This window comes from Eumetopias jubatus, unplaced genomic scaffold (assembly GCF_037043125.1).
Source record: "Eumetopias jubatus isolate StellerSeaLion01/CBP00866 unplaced genomic scaffold, mEumJub1_p1.0 scaffold_12, whole genome shotgun sequence".
Lineage (NCBI taxonomy): Eukaryota > Metazoa > Chordata > Mammalia > Carnivora > Otariidae > Eumetopias > Eumetopias jubatus.
The window spans coordinates 66,738,129-66,758,305 of NW_028274818.1; the positions used below are offsets into that span (position 1 = coordinate 66,738,129).

The following is a 20,177-nucleotide window of genomic DNA, read 5'->3' on the forward strand; positions in this document are numbered from 1 at the left end:
AATAATAGTAAAAGATGCATAACTACCAAGCTAATCAGGGGGAGGTGGTTAGGGAAATGGAACAATAAAAATATTCAATCAGTCTTAAAAAAAAAAAAAAAAGACAAAGGAAAGAAAAAAATGACACCAAATAGGGACAAATAGAAGGGAAATAGTAAGGGCGCCGGGGTGGCTCAGTTGGTTGAGCCACTGCCTTCAGCTCAGGTCATGATCCTGGAGTCCTGGGATCGAGTCCCACATCGGGCTCCCTGCTCAGCAGGGAGTCTGCTTCTCCCTCTGACCCTCCCCCCTCTCATGTGCTCTCTCTCTCTCTCTCTCTCCCCCCCCCATTCTCACTCTCTCAAATAAATAAAATCTTTAAAAAAAAGGGAAATAGTAAGATGGTAGATTTAAATCTAAATATATCAGTAATAATATTAAATATAAGTGGACTAAATCTTCTGAATAAAAGGCAAAGATGGCCAAACTGGATGAAAAGTAAAACCCCAACTCTATGATGCATGTAAGAGACACATTTAATATTAAAGGATCCTGAAAATAAAAAATTTTAAATGTATGAAAAGGTACACGGTGCCAAGTTTTTAAAAAGCAGTAGTAGGTCTGATAGCTACGGTACTAGCTGCCGGTGAAAGTCAGGGCAGCAGATCTTGTTGGATGTAGAGGTGTGCGCCTTAATGATGAACGGTATTATTTCAAAATAATTTCAAAGTTATATGTACATAATTATGGCTTCCAAATTCATAAAGCAAAAATTGGCAAAATTCAAAGAAAAAAGGCATTTCCACTATATAGATAAAACAACTAGTCAAAAAAATCTAATAAGGAGGGGCTCCTGGCTGACTCTTGATCTTGGGGTCATGAGTTCAAGCCCCATTTTGGGCATAGAGCTTACTAAAAAAAAAAAAAATCAACTGGATTTAGTAAAACTTTTTTTAAAAAATCAATGTTTTTTTTTAATTTTATTTTATTGTTTAATATTTAATTACTTATTTTACAGAGAGCGCACAAGCAGGGAGAGTGGCAGGCAGAGAGAGAGGGAGAAACAGACTCCACACAGAGCAGGGAGCCCAACATGGGGCTCGATCCCAGGACCCAGGGATCATGACCCAAGCCGAAGGCAGTTGCTCAACCAACTGAGCCACCTAGGCACCCCCGATGAGTTCTTCCAAACCAGTGAATTCAACCAAATAGTTACTATTAACATTAACATCCACTTTCAAAAACTTCTTCTAGAGAAGGGGGGGGGGGAAGGAACACTTTCCAATTCATTTTATAATGCTTGAATAATTTATCAAAATCTAATGAATTGCAAGGATCCTAAATAAAATATTAACAAATGGGAATTTGTGTGTTTAGAAAGGTACGTCAGGGTGCCGGGCTGGCTCAGTCGGTTAAGCATCTGACTTCGACAAGATCATGATCCCAGGGTCTTCGGATCGAGTCTCACATCAGGCTCCTTGCTTAGCGGGAAGTCTGCTTCTCCCTCTGCCTGCTCTGCCTGCCGCTCTCCCCACTGGTGCACTCTCTCTCTCTCTCTCACAGATAAATAAAATCTTTTTTAAAAAAAAGAGGGGCGCCTGGGTGGCTCAGTTCGTTGGGTGTCTACCTTTGGCTCAGGTATGATTCCAGGGTCCTGGGATGGAGCCCCACATTAGGCTCCCTGCTCAGCAGAGAGCCTGCTTCTCCCTGCTTGTGCTCTCTGTCAAATAAATAAATAAAAAGAAAGATGAAACAGATAGCAATTGATTTTAGGGGATCTCCAGGTTGTCATAAATCAACAGCCTTTTACTCATGTTAATATCTTGATTATTATTACAATGCAAAACACTCAAACATTTAATAAAAGAATTCCAGTTGGTAAACATAACCTGGTCATTGGTAATAAAATATTTAAAACACACACCCTCATGACATCTGGCTGGCTCAGTTAGAAGAGTGTGCAACTCCTGATCTCAGGGTTGTGTGTTCACGCCCCATGTTGGGTGTGGAGATTACTAAAAAATAAAGTCTTTTTTTTTTTTTTAAGATTTTATTTATTTATTTGTCAGAGAGAGAGGAGAGAGCACACAAGCAGGAGGAGAAGCAGACTCCCTGCTGAGCAAGGAGCCCAACGCAGGACTCGCTCCCAGGACCCCGGGATCAAACCTGAGCCAAAGGCAGATGTTCAACTGCCTGAGCCATAAAAAAAAAGACAAAGGAAAGAAAAAAATGACACCAAATAGGGACAAATAGAAGGGAAATAGTAAGGGCGCCTGGGTGGCTATATATATAAAATAAAATACACTCATTATGTTTCCAGACAGGAGGAAAAATGTACCATGGTATTTTTTTTTCTCCTGTCAGGGCATTGTTATTTAAACGTAAACCTGCAATTCAGGTTTACAGGATAAGAACAAGGCAAGAAGTATCAGATTACTGTAGAATAATGTTTGTTTCCCAAAGAAGGAAAAGGCATAAATCACATGTTTACTTAGTGAGAGAGTTGAAATTTAAATTGTTTAAAGTAGCAGGTAAGGGGCGCCTGGGTGGCTCAGTCGTTGGGCGTCTGCCGCCTTTTTTTTTTTTGTTCCAATAAAAAAAAATTTTAATTTTTTATTGTTATGTTAATCACCATACATTACATCATTAGTTTTGGATGTAGTGTTCCACGATTCATTGTTTGTGCATAACACCCAGTGCTCCACGCAGAACGTGCCCTCTTTAATACCCATCACCAGGCTAACCCATCCCCCCACCCTCCTCCCCTCTAGAACCCTCAGTTTGTTTTTCAGAGTCCATCGTCTCTCATGGGCGGCTGCCTTCTGCTCAGGTCATAGTCCCAGAGTCCTGGGATCGAGCCCCACATTGGGCTCCTTGCTTGGCGGGGAGCCTGCTTCTCCCTCTCCTACTCCCCCTGTTTGTGTTCCCTCTCTCTGTCAAATAAATAAATAAAATCTTAAAAAATAAAAAATAAAAATAAAGTAGCAGGTAAAATGAATGCTGTTGCAAATTGTGTTGATTTTTGAAGAGATGCTAGCAACTAGTGGTATCAGAAGTATGTTCAGGAATGTTTTTGATACCTGTATTTATTACAAACAAATGGTGGAGCAGGATGGATTTATTTCAAAGTACCTCCTTTGTATTACATGTAACAAACAAACCATGCCTTTGAGTGGAATCCTCAAAAAGTAAACAGGTGTATGATCTGTGATTTGGGGATTAGTCTTGGAATGTAAACAAAATGTGGCAAATATCCTTAGAGACTGTGCCTGTTCTAGTATATTGATGTAAAATATGTATAGCACCTTGTAGAGTGGTAAAAATCAAATGCTATCTTTTAATCTTTATTTTTAAGATTTTATTTATTTATTTGAAAGCACAAGTGAGAGAGCACAAGCAGGGAGATAGGGAGAGGCAGCCTCCCCACCGAGCAGGGAGCCCGATGCGGGACTCGATCCCAGGACTCTGAGATCATGACCTGAGCCGAAGGCAGACGCTTAACTGACTGAGCCACCCAGGGACCCTGCTATCCTTTAATCTTAACATAGCTATTACTCATCCTGTTTTATACATTACTTGTGAATTGGAATTTTACAGAGTATTTCAGGGACAAATACAAATGATTCAGTTCCTTCTTTGCAGAAGAAAGAATCCCAGATATTATAATGTGAGATTTTATTTTTAATATCTACAGAACTATTCTTTTAAAAAAACCTTCAGAAATATAGCACTTCTTTCAGATTTATGAATTATAAATTTTCTGGGTATACATTCCATTTATTCCTTATAACTTTTTTCCTTATTTTTTTCTGAAGCTTCAGGTTAATGACAGGAAACTAACTGAACATTTACACTGCTAAGCCCTAGTGTTTTTAGCACCAAGAAGGAGTGATTTTATCTACCTTATCTCCACCAGCCTCCACCCTAACAAATATTCAATTTTATTTAATTAACTTAATTCTGAAGTTGAAAGCTAAATTATGTTCTATTTTTACCAATGTCCTGATAAGTTTATTGTTTCTCGCCTCAAAGGACTGGGCATACTGCTTTGTTCAAAGTTTATTTTCTTATGGAACTTGCAAAGAAAATAAAATATTGGTCTGATGAAGTCTCCTTTGAATTTAGAAAGCTTAATTGTTTATCTTATACTTTACTCAGGAAAAGCAAACTAAAACCAAAGTAGTCAAAATATGAACTCAGATGTTCAAACTTTTATTTGTAAAGTAAAAGGAGAAATTACGTTAGCTTATATTAAAATGCTTAGTCACTTTTATAATCCAAAAAAGACAAATTTCTCAGTCATACACCTGAGACGTTTTTATGGAGTTCATTGAGAGTTGAAGCTTTTGAGCAAACTTTTCTAGGTCAAATTATATAGTATATTAAAGTCAGTGAAGGGCGCCTGGGTGGCTCAGATGGTTAAGCGTCTGCCTTCGGCTCAGGTCATGATCCCAGGGTCCTGGGATCGAGTCCCGCATCGGGCTCCCTGCTCCTTGGGAGCCTGCTTCTCCCTCTGCTTCTCTCTCTCTCTCTCTCTCTCTCTCTCTCTCTCTCTCCTCTCCCTCTCTCTCCCCCCCTCCCCCCCTCCCCCCGCCATCTCTCATGAATAAATAAATAAAATCTTTAAAAAAAAATTTTAAAAAGTCAGTGAAAATTTGAGGTGCTTCATTTCAATATGCCAATATGAATATCTTAAAAATACACATACAGAGCATTCACAAACAAATTAATAGTGCATATGGTATTAAAATAGGTTTGAATTGCTTCAGCACTATATAAAAGTAGATATTGAACCAGTAGTCTAATAATTACTTTCCCATTTTGAAAATGTGTCTAGTCATACCTGGAAGTTAGTAATAATTCAAGAGTAGGAAAAGGGATCTATCCCTGAGAATTCTGTCTTAACCATGTTTAATACCTCGTATCAGTGGTTCTCTGGGTAATATGGTCTCTGTGCTTCTTCCCACTGTCCTGTCCACCACTTTGTAAGTTGGTTTTCTTGTCCAAAATATGTTGTCAGAATTGTCCCTGTCCTGTTCGATCCCAGGACCCTGAGATCATGACCCGAGCCGAAGGCAGACGCTTAACTGACTGAGCCACCCAGGCGCCCCAGCATTAGCTTTTTTAGAGGAAAAAAAAGAAGTGAATGGCAGACATCATGATGCTCCTAAGAATAGTCTTCTAAATAACAATAATACTGTTTTCATGCACAAGAAGTAGAACACTGAGGACAGACGACTTCAGTAAACTTCTGTTGTTTTGGAATAGTCAGATCTCATGTTAGATCACTGAAAGTGCACTGCTCAAAAAGAGCCTGGGTGGCTCAGTCGGTTGAGCATCAAACTCTTGATTTCAGCTCAGATCATGATTGCAGGGTTGTGAGATCGAGCCACAAGTCGGTCTCCTCACTGAGTGTGGAGTTGCCTTGGGATTCTCCCGCTCCCTCTGCCCCTCCCCGTGTGTGCTTTCTCTTAAAAAAAAAAAATCCTTATCAAAATCTGATTTTTGGGGCGCCTGGGTGGTTCAGTCGGTTAAGCATCTGCCTTCGGTTAAGCATCTGCCTTCGGTTAAGCATCTGCCTTCGCCTCAGGTCAGGATCTCAGAGTCCCAGGATCGAGCCCCACGTCGGGCTCCCTGCAGAGCAGGGGAGTGTGCTTCTCCCCCTCCCCCTGCCCATGTTCTCCCTGTCCATGCTGTCCCTCTCGTTCACTCTCTCTCTTTCCAAATAAATAAATCTTTATTTAAAAAATCAGATTTTTTTTCCTTGCAGAAATCCTATTCCATGCCCATCGGCATTGAATTTCAGCGGAGATATGCAACAATCGTTCTGGAGCTTGAGCAGCTCAACAAGGACCTCAACAAAGTTTTGCATAAAGTTCAGCAGTACTGCTATGAGGTAGGTGATGTGTATAAATTTCCCCTGAGGGCCTCTGCCCCCCTCCCCCACTCTTTTATTTAAAGCTAGATACTGTTACTTACCTTCACATTTTAGAAAATTCAAACTACACCAACATCTCTATCAGGTCCTTTAGCAGAACCGTATTTTACTTACATTTTTACTCGTTATAGCATCAGTGTCGAAGAGTGCTTTACACACAGTCAGCTCTCAATTCTGTTGATTTTTGTTTCAATTACAAATGGTATTCCTCTTGGAAAAATCCAGAAAAATGATTACTCTTAAACTCTTAATTTCACAATCCCAAATACTGTATTTTGGTTTATTTCCCCTTAGTATTTTTTTTTTTTTTTAAGATTTTATTTATTTATTTGACACAGAGATAGAGAGCGTAAGTAGGCAGAGCGGCAGGCAGAGGGAGAAGCAGACTCCCTGCTGAGCAGGGAGCCCGATGTGGGGCCCGATCCCAGGACCCTGGGATCACAACCTAAGCCGAAGGCAGACGTCCAGCTGACTGAGCCCCCCAGGCACCCCTCCCCTTAGTATTTCAGATAGATAGATAGAATGCTTTTTCTCACAAAGTTAGGATCATGCTGTGTATACAATTTTGTTTCCTCCTGCTTTAAACTTTACATTAGAACTATGGATTCTTGAACTTCAAGTATGTAGAGCATAGGGTTATTTGTGAATTTTTATCGTGTACATAAAATTATATATATATGAAGGCAGTTCGTGGTTTCACCTCGAATGTGATTTTCTTACAACAGGGTAAGAAGTGACTGAGATGAGTTTAGAACGCTCCAGCACTTGCATTTTTAGAGGTTTTATGTTCCCTGTGAGCCACGTCCATTTGTGACATGAGGTTCTTCAACAGTTAGCTCTTTATGACCCTAACCTCCTAGTTAGTCCCGAAGATCTGCCGTGGGCCATGTTAGCAATCTGTCCACCTGGAGCTGAGGGAAATGAACTGTGTTTGGCTGTAACTACACTCTGAGACTATTGCTTATTCCTCTAGCCATCATTATCATTTATTTTTATTTTCCCAGTAGTTGTCCTCTACATAGCAGTAAGCGTTGTCCTAGCGAATAGATTTCTCCCTCCTGACCAACTACTAAGCCACCTGACGCTAACCGAGCAGTCTGAGACCGCGCAGGACAAAGCTGACAACACGCGCAGAAGTGGGCTGCTCATCACTCTTGTTGTGTAATTTCAGTATGTACACAAGGCCTTTTGTGATAGGCCCATTTCCCCATGAAGTAAAATGATTTCATTTTCACAAAGCTCTTGGGGAAGTACAATATTGATTTGATTTGCTTTTTAAAGATAGATTGACTGAGAGAGAGTACGCATAAGTAGGGGCAGAGGAAGAGAGAATCTCAAGCAGACTCCCTCCTGAGCAGGGAGCCCAATGCGAGGCTTGATCCCAGGACCCTGACCTGAGCCGAAGGCAGATGCTCAACCGACTGAGCCACCCAGGAGCCCCTACAATATTGATTTTAAAATAAAAGTGTAAACAGTATGATTAAGCAATTCTATTTCTGATATATACCAAACAGATTTGTGAACTTCTGTTTACCACTAGAATGTTCATAGCACCTAAAAATAATTAGAATTTTTTTAAAGCATTAGAGAAAGGTGATTCATTGCAGCGTTCCTGGTATTTGCAAAATATTAGAAAAAACATAAATGCCCATATATAGGGAACTGGCTGAGTAACTTATGGTACATCTATACCGTGGAGTACCTTGCTGCTGTAAGGACGAACAAGGAAGCTCTCTATTTACCGATATGGAGTGATTTCCAGGCTGTATTAAGTGAAAAAAAATAAAGTACATGGAAGTATATATATTAAGTGTTTCCTTTGGAGTAAGGAGAAATATGTAAAAATAAAATACACATATATCCACTTAGTTTTCAAGAATAAACACAGGAAGGATAAACTAGAACTAATTTGGGGATCGGGGAGTGAGGGGAGTGACATTTCTCTGAGTGTTTGTTTCCTCAATAAATACAGATGAACTCCAAAATGGAGTATAAGTGGAAATAAACGAACCTAACGCTTTTTCAAAGGAATAACATAAACACTAAAGGAGACAAAAATGAATCCAAATAACCTAACTTAGTATTTTGACTCTATACCCTTAGTCTGAAGATAAATCAAACTTTAAATAAATAATGAACTCTAGTTAGTAAGGTTTTTACTCCTGGTGGTGTGGATTCGCAGTTCTGAAACTCTGCATTCTAGGCTGGAGCACATGAGTAACTAAGTATATCATGGATCGGGGAGGCCTGCCCTCTCACCTCTGGAGAAGGCAGTTATGAAGATGGGAGACTACAACAAACCCTGTGGTGTTGGGTTAGAATAGGGAGAATCGGTCTGATTTCGAGGTTCATTTTATTTTTATGACGTAGCTACGTGGGTGTGTGTGCGTGCAGGCGCACACACACACACACTGAGAGAGCCCAGGAGCACACACCTGACGGCAGTGAGCCCCCCCCAGCACTCGATCGTGGCTTCCAGATGCTGCTCTCCAATAAAAGGAAGCAGGGCTCCTTGAAAAAGAGACTTGATTCCAGAGGCCGGACCGTCTTCACTGTGCCCCCCAGCTTCCGGGAACGTGTCCAACAGGACCGGCGGGACACCGTCCCCACTGACTAGATCTGGGGCAGTTGGGCTTCAGCACAAGTGACTACACTCAGAGATTAGAACCCTTTGCGTAAAATAAGAATCCATGAGTCCATACTAATATTAACTACTTAACCAATTAATTTTTAAGGGAAAGTTCTTAGAGTAAAACGCCCGCTAGCAACTGTGGGAGGAATGGTAGGGTGAGAGGAATGGCGCCTGGCAGCCGTCACCACAGGGACACCACACCCTGGTAAAGGCAGGGGTGCTCAGTAAAACCGGGGCTCAGAGGGGTCAGGACAGGAGCCTCCAAATCTCTCTTCACAAATTTTACTCATTCCAAAGGGGAAAAGCCCGTCCCGTGGGGAAATCTGGCCGACACCTGACTCCCTTAACCCAGTGATCGGAGACACCGTGACCAATAATGGGACAGATCAGCATCAGGGGCCTCCTGACCGAGATGCCCTGAGCAAGAGCTCGGCATCACTCTTGTATTCCTCCCCAAAATGCGTGACTTCAGTCTAATCACAAGGAAACAGACAAACCCATGTTGAGGGACAGTGGACAAAATAATTGGCTGGTACTCTTCCAAAATATCATGGTATTTCATGAAAGAGGAACTGTTCCAGAATAAAAGAATCTACAGAGACACGACAACCAGATGTCTCTGGCGGGGGGTGGGGCGTGGGGGGGACTTACATGTTGGGATGGTTGATGGACTGTACACATGCCCTTTTAGAAGAATATGGTCTTCTATCAGTGGGAAATTTCCCGGTTGTGACAGTTGCCCTGTGGGAATGTACTTCGGAAATGCAGACCGGAGTGTTCAGGGGGAAAGAGGCACAGTGTTTGCAGCTTATTCTCAAATAGTTAAGGGGAAAACATTACATCTGTTACACAGAGAGATCAAATGTTGCCACACGGAATAAACAAGAAACAGTGAATCTGGGTAAAGGGTTTTTAGGAGTATTTTTTCTATTCCTTTTTAGCAGTTTGAAATTATATCAAAATTAAAAGTTGCCAGAAATATAAAATCAAGAAAAGAAAACCAAGAAGAAACATTTCTTCTGGTGTGAGGCCCATTTTCATTATAAAGGCTAGTTTTGTAAACACCCACATCTGAAGACAGGGCACGAACACACAGACATCGTCTGGCCTGGTGACCGTATATCTCATGTTGGAATCCTCTGTTCCCAGCTCGCTCCAGACCAGGGCCTGCAGCCTGCGGACCAGCCCACGGACATGAGACGGAGGTGTGAGGAGGAAGCCCAGGAGATTGTCCGGCACGCCAACTCCTCCACTGGACAGCCCTGTGTTGAGAACGAAAATCTCACAGACTTAATCTCCAGGCTCACCGCTATTTTATTACAAATTAAGGTACATCTCCGAGAAAACATTCTCTTCATTTTGATACCTACACAAATTGCACTAATTTGTTAATAAATGATTACAATACACAGATTGTATCAGGTATTTTGTGTCTGTATTTGAACTATAATTCAATTAAAATTTGAAATATTTTTTCCTTTAGTGTCTGGCAGAAGGAGGAGACCTGAATTCCTTTGAGTTCAAATCACTTACAGATTCATTAAATGATATCAAGAGTACAATAGATGCGTCTAATATCAGGTAATTCGTTAGGTGGACTCTAATCATTTTTCTAAGTTCATGGGGATTTCCAGTAAAGTTTTAAAAATTATGCATATTTGTGAAGCATTCCTATAATTTTTACCCTGTAAATAAATTCCGAAAGACCTTTTCAGTTATATCCCGTCTATTAACAGAATAGAAAGTTCACATGGATTTGGTTTATGTAAAGGAATCCGAAGACCTACGGTATTTAGGTTTGGGTTGCTGTGGGGGCTCCACTGAGTAGTTTCCCCAGAGAGACACTCTCACCCTCGCCCGCACCCCCGCGGCTCCTTTGCCCTCTCCAGCAGCCCTTCCCGTCACGGCTGCAGCTGGGGGGTAGCTGGTATGATGGGGGCTTTAGTCCTTCCTCGGGTCATTGTCTTCGCTGCTTTTTGGACTAAAATTCGGCTCTTCCTTTGTTAACAAGTATTTTCCTAACGTTGCAAAATAAGGGAGTTAACCGTGTTTCTTCTTCAGTTGCTTTCAGAATAACGTAGAAATCCACGTTGCACACATTCAGAGTGGCCTGAGCCAGATGGGAAACCTGCACGCCTTCGCAGCCAATGACACCAACAGGGACTGAGGAGGAGCCCTCGCTGTTCGCGCTGCTCAGGACGCTGCGCTCCCTGCACCAAGGCTTCCAGCACCAGATAACCCAAGCGCTGGAAAGCAAGGGAAATGTAAATCTCCAACTAGGGCGTTTTAATATACTGTACTGCTTCTTAAACCAGCATTGCTGACCGGCATTCTATTTATTTGTCTTTTTATTATTCAGCTGCAGTAGCATTGCTTATGTTACATGTTTATAAGCAAGTATTTTTAAACTGAAACTGAACGTAATAGGCTTTCAAGGAAGAGTATGCTGACCCTTTTTTGAACGTGCATGAATCCAGGCCAGCACGCGTAGACAGCTGCGTCGGGGGGGGGGGGGGGGGCTCCTTGCGCTGCCAGGGGGCAGTGCGGGAACTCCGGCCAGAGGACTGCAGCGCGGGCTCCGTTAGCTCCTCACCCTGCCAGTCTCTGGAAGAGAGCGCCCTTGGGAGATGGGCAGGCACGTGTGCAAGAAGCCTCTGGAATAGCAGTGGGAGATGTGGACTTGACAAGTATGCGGGACGGATACTTGCGGTGTGACACGGCTCGAGAGATCATTTTATAATAATAACTATTTTAATTTATCATAATTTATAAAAGAAACCTTTGTCGTTTGTCTGTTGAAAGAAAATGAAGGAGAGGAAAAAAATAAATTATTTGCAAAATGCTACATTTCAGCAAGTGGATTTGGCATGACTTTTCCCGTCAATTCAGGACAAAAAGTGCTATTGTTAGGAGACTTATTTAAAAAGACTGATAACACACTATTTTCATATTTTGTTTATTTGCACAACTTTTGAACCAGATGACTGGTTAAAATCCAACCGTACACAATTTATAAAGTCAAAAGATTTTATAAGGAAAACAAAATAACCAGTGCTGTGAAACGCAGAAAAAAAGGTTTGTATTTGGTTGTGGGGTTTTTTTGTTGTTTTTTGGTTTTTTAAAGGAAAAACCCTGCCTAAAATGTTAATCTTGTAAAAAGTGTGTATTTGGAATTTTCTTTGTTTTAATATAGAATATTATAAAGTCAAAATATAATAAAATTGTTTTCAGATTTGGAGTTTAAGATATAGCTGTAGAAGTGGCTTTGATTCTTTTAGATGTCTCATAAAATGGGACTTTTTATATGTTAATGTATAATAAAACTAAAACGAGATTATTTTCCATTTGAAATTTTTGTATAGTTTAAAAATGCTTCCATATTCTTTGTTGGTATTGTGCCACTGCAAAACTTTAGTGCAGAGTTTATATTTAGCTAAACTGTTACGTTAATTAAGAAATGCATAAATCCTCTATTCTTAATATTTGTAATTCTAAATAAATTGATCTATGAAAAGCAATACTGTCTACCATTCTCATTTAATTAATACAACTTGATAAGTATTCCTTTTTGAAAAGTTTTAAGGAACTGTAATTTCCACTGTATTTTATATATACATATGAATATATATATTTTTTAAGATTTTATTTATTAGAGAAAGTGTGTGTGAGTAAGAGAGCAGGAGCACGGGGGTGGAGAGGAGAGGCAGAAGCAGGCTCCTCGCTGAGCAGGGAGCCTGATACGGGGCTCGATCCCAGGATCACATGAACCCTGGGATCACGACCTGAGCCAAAGGCAGATGCTCAACCACCTGAGCCACCCACGTGCCCCTTCCGCTGATTTATATTTTTAGGGGAAACAATACAGATGAATCACCAAGTCATTTTGAATTACGATATCATCCAATATGACTTTAAGGGAGGGTTTTTTTTCCATCTGTACAAATCACAGTGAAAAAACACTTAACCAGTTCTTGGCTTACTGTAGACCTAGTGAGAGGTTGGTTTTAATACAGTCTGCCTAGGGGCGCCTGGGTCACCACGCTGCCACGGCCCAGCACATCTCACGAGTTCTAAAGAGAGCCATCGGTGCCACATGCTGTGTAGGTTTGTTTCCGAAAAGACTTTCGCTGAGTCCCCAAAAACCAGATTCGCTTGCCACCGTTGAGAATCTACCAAAAGATTTGCCTGTTCAATTCTTTCTCTTAAATTCAGGCACTAGAAAGTGCCTGTGTCGTTACCACCTCTCTTGCTCTCGACCCGGCCGCCGTCCCCGTCAGTCTGGAAGTCATCGGTCACCCCCACCTTCTCTGCAGCATCCACTCTGCCCCCTCAACTGCAACATTCGGGGAGCAATAGTCTTAAACTGCAGAATCGGTCATGTTCTCTCCATCTAAGGCCTTAGGGCTCTCAGAACAAATTCAGAACGCTTCCACAAGACGCAGAGAGCCACGTATGGTCTGACATCCTCAATTTCTCCATCCTGCTTCTTCCGCCACGGGGCCTTTGCACGTGCACTTCCCTCTCCTCACCTTGGTGACTCCTGACCATCCTACACGTCAGCTTCTCAGTTAAGCTTTCCTTGACTACAACACACCGTCTCCAGGTCCTCTGGTATCTCTCTGTGCAGCGCACTCCACATTTGCAATCTTACATTTCTTCTTGGGTCTGCCTGCTGGCCTCTCTACTCCTGGCTTGGCTCACCATTTTATCTCCAGGCCCTGATAGAGTGCCTGTTCACAGGCAGCAAATGTTTGTGCAGTGAGCAAACAAGAGTTTCAAAAGAGCTCGAACCAACATCAGTGTCACTAGAACCAGCATGGGGTTTTCCGTGATGATTGCTTTGCAAGATGAGACTACTCCCTTGGATGCAGAAATTCGGCTTTGGGGGGTTACCTTTAAGCATTATCACTCGTCCTGGTCCTGACTAAAAAGGCCAGGCCAATACAGAAGGCATTATTTGCTGGTAGAGAGATGGGTGGACGGAGTCCCAGGTTTGAATCACTTGTGATCTGAACCATAAAGTTTCTTGTTCTTTAGAACAATAATAGCCCCTAACTTACACGGCATGGTAAGGATTAAACACACAGTGCCTGTAACACATTTAGCAGTTAGGGTCTCTTGAGAGTTCAAGGGAGGTGCAGACTAATGTTCTTGGAGGGTCCCACAATTTTTTTAAAAATTAAAAATAACAAGATTTAAATGTTTACAGATTTTGTAGGTATTCGCTAGGGAGAACACAATGTAAGGGCAATAATCCACTTAATTAATAAGCTCTTTGTAAGATTAACCTCTACGTGTGACCCTTAGTGGACTCTAAGCTCCGAGTGTCAGGTTTTCAGTCTTGTGGGTGTGAATGTCTGTAGTCTCGCACCTGTCCGGGGCACACGTCCAAATGCAAAGGGACCGCTGAGCACACCGCAAGTACTTCAATAACCACAGCTAACGTTTAGCATCTGTGTTTGGTTTCAGACCATTTTCAAGGGTTCGGAAGCCAGGTCTGCCGCTAAAGCCTGAACATGTCTCCGGCTGCTTCTCCCAACGCATTCGCTACGCTGAAAACCGCAAGTCACTTGAATAACAACACCTTTGCAAAAATGAGGGCAACCGGCCTGTGTGATCTCGAAGACATTTCAGAGCGCTCAGACTGTTCCAGTAACATCGGGACAGGAGTCCTGGCCTTAGCCACGGCTCCTGCAAGCCTCCTCCAAGGTGCCGCGTACAGAGACACCTCCCCTACGGCCACCCCGTAGACAAAGTCTCCCTTGGCCCTCAGCAGTTTGAAAACCCTCAAAATATCAAGACAGGATTTTAATGGATCTCAGGCTAACTTACACCCTAATTTGCATACATTCTAATGTGTACATTGGGAGAGAGAAATCGGAAACCAGCACCCATGCGACTAATTTGAACAGGTTCTCAGCACAGCGGCCCGATGACCGAAGGGCCACATTTGCAGAGACTCTGTTCTTCCACAAGCAGTGGAGGATGGCGCTGCATGACGTGCTGTCCAAAGGACCGAACTCATTTCAACAGAATGACAGTGAAACATTTGTGGAAAGCATTTAATAACCCACTCAAGTTGCACCAAGTACAATCACAAGTGCTATGGGTAATGTGGGAGTGACTGGAGTAAAACGTACAAAATCAGGATTCGAGGAAGTTTCAGACTCCGGGGGAGGGGGACCTGAAGTGTCTGAGAGAGAGTGGTATTCATTTGGTCCTCGACGACGGACAGGAGGGCCTCGGGGACAGGGCCACGCTGTGCACGGGTGACCTCAAGTAGATTTGCACGGCCGCCCCTTTGGCTGGAGATGTCGGGAGGGTAACCCAAAGCTTTTTTCCATCTGGTGGCCACGGGAGGCTACCACAGATTTCTAGAAAGCGATGTGTGAAAATCTGACAAGCCAGAGGCAGGGGGTTCTAGAAATAATCTGCATGCAGAATCACCGGAGGGACGAATGAGTGTAAAGACGATGGGCCACACACACAGAAAGGGAGTCAATCTCGGGGACACGGTGAGGACTGCGTCCTGGTGAGTTCAAGGTCACGAACCTTGGAGGAAGGCGAGAAGCCGGCAGCTGGGGCGCGCAAGGGGAGGGTGAGCCTGGCCGCCGTGTTCTTGGGAAGGGGAGAGGGAGTTCTGACAAAGCAGTCCGGAAGGGAAGAGGGGGACCGGCCACATGGAGCGGGATGCTGATGGAATTGGAGGTGCGGGTTTGGAGGCACCCGGGTCAAAGAACCGCGGGACTCCCGGGGAGGGGCCCGCCGAGGGAGGAGAAGGGGTGAAAGACTCACAGGCAAGGGGGAGGGAGCGTCACTGGGGAGCGCGCCGGCGACACCCTCACCGAAGCTACTGGGCATGTGTTCCTCGCCCTGGAGCCAGAAAGGACAGCCTTCTGATGTGTGTGTCCTCGCCTTCAGGGGCACGGGGGCTCCTCGGAGCTTACCCTGACCTCGCCCAGACTCTTCAAGAGTTACCAAAGGCAGAGAAGATGTGTTCCTCCCATGAGTCCAGCTTTGAACCAGTGTCTTCAGAGAGGGGAGAGTAGGCTTCGAAGCGCTGACCCTGGCAGCTCGGGTGGGGGATGCCCTCCCCAACCCTGTTGGGATCGGACAGGCAGTTCACGTCTACTTCAAGAGGCGACTGGGGCTTCAAACATTTCACTTCGGGTCCCTGCACGGCATGGTGGAGGAAAAGCTGGGATCTGGCCGAGGGCTGAAAGGCTTTCCCGCTCTGCCGCCTTGACTTGGCCCGCCGGTTCTGGAACCACACCTGGAAGAGGGCAGAGAAGCGGCTCTGCGTTGGAGTCCTTACGCTAGTTCACCGTTCCCGAGTTCCCGGTCAACGTGCCCTGCTGCCCTGCCCCGAGCTTCCGGCTTTCCAGAAAGCACTTGGGCCAACGGGCGGCCAGGAGTTCAGAGGCCCTGGCTCTCCCTGCCTCACCATTCCCAGGTGCCAAATGGGGAACCCGCCTTGTTCTGCCTGGGCATCATCATACAGGGATATCTGCGATGAAAAGTGGGGTGGCAGAAAGAGAAGCACTTATTATTTGAGGATAAAAGGCTTCTAGGCTTGAAGATGACAGGTGGCAAGAGAATTTAGAAAATCGATTTCTGGGTGTGGGCCCTTGTCAAATCAATCAAGAAGGGGTTTTTGCTCCGCGGACTTCACTTCTGTGAATACATTTTTTTGCTGCTTACCGTCTCCCAACAAATAGCGAGGGTGTCCTGCTTAGGAAGCCTGTGCGCCACCGGTTGGGGCCGACGGACGGATTCCACCAGGGACGCAGGAAAACAAGCCCGCTCCTCCCAGTGGTAAAGTGAGGACTTCTACTTAAAACTGCATGTGGACGCAGACCATGCGCAAAAAGACAGGCTCTTCGTCACCAGCAAGCTCCCGAATTCCGATCTCAATCCCTTTGCAATAAACGTGCCTGGCACCGCGTTTTTCAAACTGTGACAAGAAGCCCCACGTGCTTCAGGCTTTACCCCGAGATGCTACACCCCTTCGAACGCAATACCCGCCAAGAAAGGGGCCTTACGGGCGCTGGGGGCCACGCGGAGACTCAGCCAGCCCTGCTCTCTCCCAGAGACCAGGGTCCCACCGGTGGAAGCCCCAACCGTGCCTCATCTGTCCCTTCCCAGATCGAGAAAAAGTGTGAAAGTGCTCCTTCTCACCCTCCTGCTCGGGATGGACTTTCTGACCCTTTCAAGGGGCCGCCGGGCGTCCTCGGAGGGGCCCGGATCGTACTGGACGCCGACGGAGGGAAACGGCTGCGTGCGCCCCACCCCATCGCCTCAGCGACGGGTCCCGACGCCATCCCCCGGGGGCAGCCCCTGCCCAGCGCGGGGCTCACCTGGATCCTGGACTCGGGGAGCAGGGTGAGCGCGGCCAGGCGCTCGCGCAGGTGGATGTCGGGGTACATGGTCCGGCGGAAGACGAGCTCCAGCAGCTGCAGCTGTTCGGCGCTGAACGACGTGCGCTTGCGGCGCTGGGACGCCGACGGGGCCGGCGCGCCTGCGGGGGGCGCGGGAGGTGCGGGAGGCGCGCGGGGCGGCGCGGCGGGACCGGAGCCCGCGCCCAGGAAGCCGGCGAAGGGGCCGGGGCCCGGGGCCGGCGGGGCGGCGGCGGGGCCGGGCGGGGGCGCGGGCAGCGCGGAAGCGGCCCCGAAGCCGAGCTGCTGGGACCGAGCCGCGGCCATTGCTGCGCAAGCCAGTGCGCCTCCCGAGGGGCGCGGGCCCCCGGTTATAGGGCGCGGGCCGAGGGAGGGGAGCGGCGCGCTCAAAGGGCCGGGCGCGCGGAGGCCCGTGTCCCCCCGGGGGGCCGGCCCGCCCCCAGCCCCGCCAGACGGCGTGGGAACAGCCGCTTCCGCCTCCGGGGGCGGGAGGAGGGGAGGCGTGAACTTGGGCCTCCCCCCCTCCCCCCCACACACACCGCCTACCCCCGGCGACCCCCGCCCGCCCGGCCCGCCGGCCGCAATCCACATCCCGGGGCTGGCCTCCCGCTCGGCGGCGCGCCGGGCCGGGGCAGCGACCCTTGCCCGCGTCCTCGGAGCTATTTACTTACCCCCCCGGCTACGTGCCAGACCCGGTACCAGGTTGGTCAAACAGCCCGGCCCCTGCCCTCCGCGAGCCGCCGCCGCACATCCTGAATTGGGAGGGGGTGCAGATTAAGGGGCGGCGGAGGGAGGCCGCGGCGTCACCGGGAGCGAGGCGCGGACCCTTTGGAATGCCCGCGGGCGGAGGAACAAGGGTCCCCTGGGCGCGGCGGACCTGAAAGAGCGCCCACGTTTACAGACGCGTGCCCGGGCCTTTCCGGGGGGGGTGGGTGGTTCCAGCGATGCTCACGGACCGTCTGACTGACGGGGCCCCGGGAAGTCTCCGCGCCGGCCTGCCTCTGCCCGGCGGGGCCCCATTCCAGGTTCCCGTTTGGTCCTGACGTGTGCTCTGGCCCTGGTTTGAGTCTCTGCCTCCCCTCTCCTGTAAGGTCTGAGAGCGCAGTCACCCATTTCTCCCTCTCCTTCAAGTGCGGACATCCACTGTGCGTGAGGCACCGTGCCGGACCTTCCCTGCACGCCCCTTGCACTGGATGCCTCTGAATTCACTTTATGGGGAGAGAAACGCAGGGTCCCGTGTGGCAACCGCTCCGCCCAGGAGAGGAGTCGAGGCCCCGGGCTTCCTGCTCCCAGAACCTGAGCCCCGACTTGGCCAGGACGGTGCCGGGCTGCTCTCCGTCGGGAGGGTCCTTCAGGGCGCTGTCCCTGCCTGTCTGTCCATCCTGGAATACTGTAAGACCACCCCAAGGAGGCCTTGGATGTTTCGGTCCTGGAAAGATGTCCTGGGTGTCAAAGCAGAAAGCCTGCTGGGGACAGGAGCTCAGTGATTGATTGGCCCCTGGTGGGTGGCTGGGGTGTCAGGGGCTGTTTCAAACCCCTGAGGCTCTTCGGGGCAGCCTGCTTCCCCATCTCCCCACCACCACGCCTTCTCTCTCTCTCTCTCTCCTGTGCCCCTCCTCTCTCTCTTCCTTTTTTGGGTCATCAGAGTCTTCAGGCAGAGGGCATATGGGATGGGAGGTCAGACCCTCTATTTTGCTATGCTCTGTCATTCTTTCATTAACCCAAAAACCTTTTTTTTTTAAGACTTTATTTGAGAGAGACGGAACGAGAGAGAGAGCATGAGCGGGGAGAGGGGCAGAGGCAGAGGGGGAAGCAGGCTCCCCGCTGAGCAAGAGCAGGACGCAGGGCTCGATCCCAGGACCCTGAGATCATGACCTGAGCCGAAGGCGGACAGTTAACCCACTGAGCCACCCAGGCATCCCCAGCCCCAAAACTATGAAGCTCCTGTGGGCAAGGCCATGCTACACATGTGTTTCTATGAAGCGGGTACTCTCATCCCAGGCTTACAGATCTGGGATAGTTCCACAATCCAGACGAGGCCCAGAGGTCTCCAGAGCCACTGTGCCAAGCCGGCCATCGGACTAGACTCCTGTGCTCACCGCTCACTTCCCCTGCACCCTCGGGTGGAGGCAAGACCCCTCCATTCTTGCGGGGTGTCTTTCAGGCCCAGTGGGCTCATTAGGGTCCCAGTCGCAGGCAGCGGCGATAGAACCAGATCCACGCAGACCCAAGTTCCCTAGCTGTAGCTGAGCTACCGGGACCAGAAAGCCAGCCTCCGAGGGAGGCAGAGGTTTCCCAGCTGCTAGCCGCCACTTGAGGTTTAACAGCCGGAGACAGCCCAGCGAGCCAGAAACTGCCCAGGGCCAGGAGTCACAGGAATTCTCCGGCTGTGTGGACACCCCCCCCACACACACAGTTCTGCATCCCAGCCCTGTTCCTCGACGGGGCCCCGAAGAATGAGGTGCCTGGTCATGGGTGCAACCGGGGAGGGTTTGATGAAGCCACCTACACAGGTGGTCTTCTCTGCTTTTGACCTGGCAGCGAGCGATGCCCACACTCGGTGTGGCCGCGTCACCCAGGAGACTGACTAAACACGCGTTATCCTTCCTGACTTTTCTGGAGAGCTTGTGGCATCATAATCCTCTGCAGCAGAATAAGATTTCAGCCTTTCCCCCTCATAACTCCTTTTGCTCTAAATGAAGTTCTCATTGTGTGTTCCTGTGTACACCTAAGGCATCACCTCGGTGGGGCTATGGCGGAAACCCAACATTGCAATCACGAGCAAGGGGTTGGAGAAGGAGACTTTATCTCACACTCCCCGGGGCTGCTTTATTATGATTTTTTTAATCGTGTGTGATGACTCTGCACAATGTGGTATTCTGGGTTGGATCTTTTTTTTTTTTTTTTAAGTAAAGTCTACACCCAGTGGGGCTGGAATTCACAACCAGAGATCAAGAGTCGCATGCCAGGCGCCCTGGGTTGGGTCCTTAGGAAAGAAAAAAGGACATGAGCGGGAATACTGTTAAAATTGAATGTTTTTATAAAACTAACGTTACAACACTGAAACACAGGGTGCAAGTAATGTGTCTGGAAAGAGATACTGCTTTGCTGTGAACGGAATTCCCATGTCCGCGGTGGACACAGACCGGGGTTAGGAAGCTCTAAGCTTCCGCAGGTCTCTTCAGAAGCTCTCCTGTGTCCACTCACTCAAAATCACAGGTACTTTCCGCTC

General features: G+C 47.3%; 2 protein-coding genes across 4 annotated transcripts in view; one reads left to right on the forward strand and one right to left on the reverse strand.

The window, feature by feature from the left end:
- The window catches only part of LIN9 (lin-9 DREAM MuvB core complex component), a 63,067-nt gene extending 52,022 nt beyond the window's left edge, over positions 1 to 11,045 (forward strand). For all 3 annotated transcript variants that reach the window (XM_028111458.1, XM_028111459.1, XM_028111460.1), the window contains 4 exons: positions 5,750 to 5,875; positions 9,699 to 9,878; positions 10,033 to 10,130; positions 10,611 to 11,045. In XM_028111458.1, coding sequence (XP_027967259.1) covers positions 5,750 to 5,875; positions 9,699 to 9,878; positions 10,033 to 10,130; positions 10,611 to 10,716 — 510 coding nt within the window. In that variant the 3' untranslated portion in view covers positions 10,717 to 11,045. The remainder of the gene's footprint in view (positions 1 to 5,749; positions 5,876 to 9,698; positions 9,879 to 10,032; positions 10,131 to 10,610) is intronic.
- A 4,471-nt stretch (positions 11,046 to 15,516) lies between these two features.
- On the reverse strand, positions 15,517 to 17,251 carry MIXL1 (Mix paired-like homeobox). The gene is made up of 2 exons (XM_028111776.1): positions 16,907 to 17,251; positions 15,517 to 15,822 (listed from the first exon to the last, which is right to left on the reverse strand). Exons 1-2 carry the CDS (start codon positions 17,249 to 17,251, stop codon positions 15,517 to 15,519), a joined length of 651 nt encoding a protein of 216 aa, XP_027967577.1.
- Positions 17,252 to 20,177: the final 2,926 nt, after the last annotated feature.

Bases quoted from the DNA above. Each gene is read 5' to 3' on its own strand.
- MIXL1 (XM_028111776.1), bottom strand. From the start codon at position 17,251: ATGGCCGCGGCTCGGTCCCAGCAGCTCGGCTTCGGGGCCGCTTCCGCG. The intron at 15,823-16,906 runs GTGAGCCCCGCG...GCCCTCTTCCAG, and splicing joins TCCCCGAGTCCAGGATCCAG to GTGTGGTTCCAGAACCGGCG.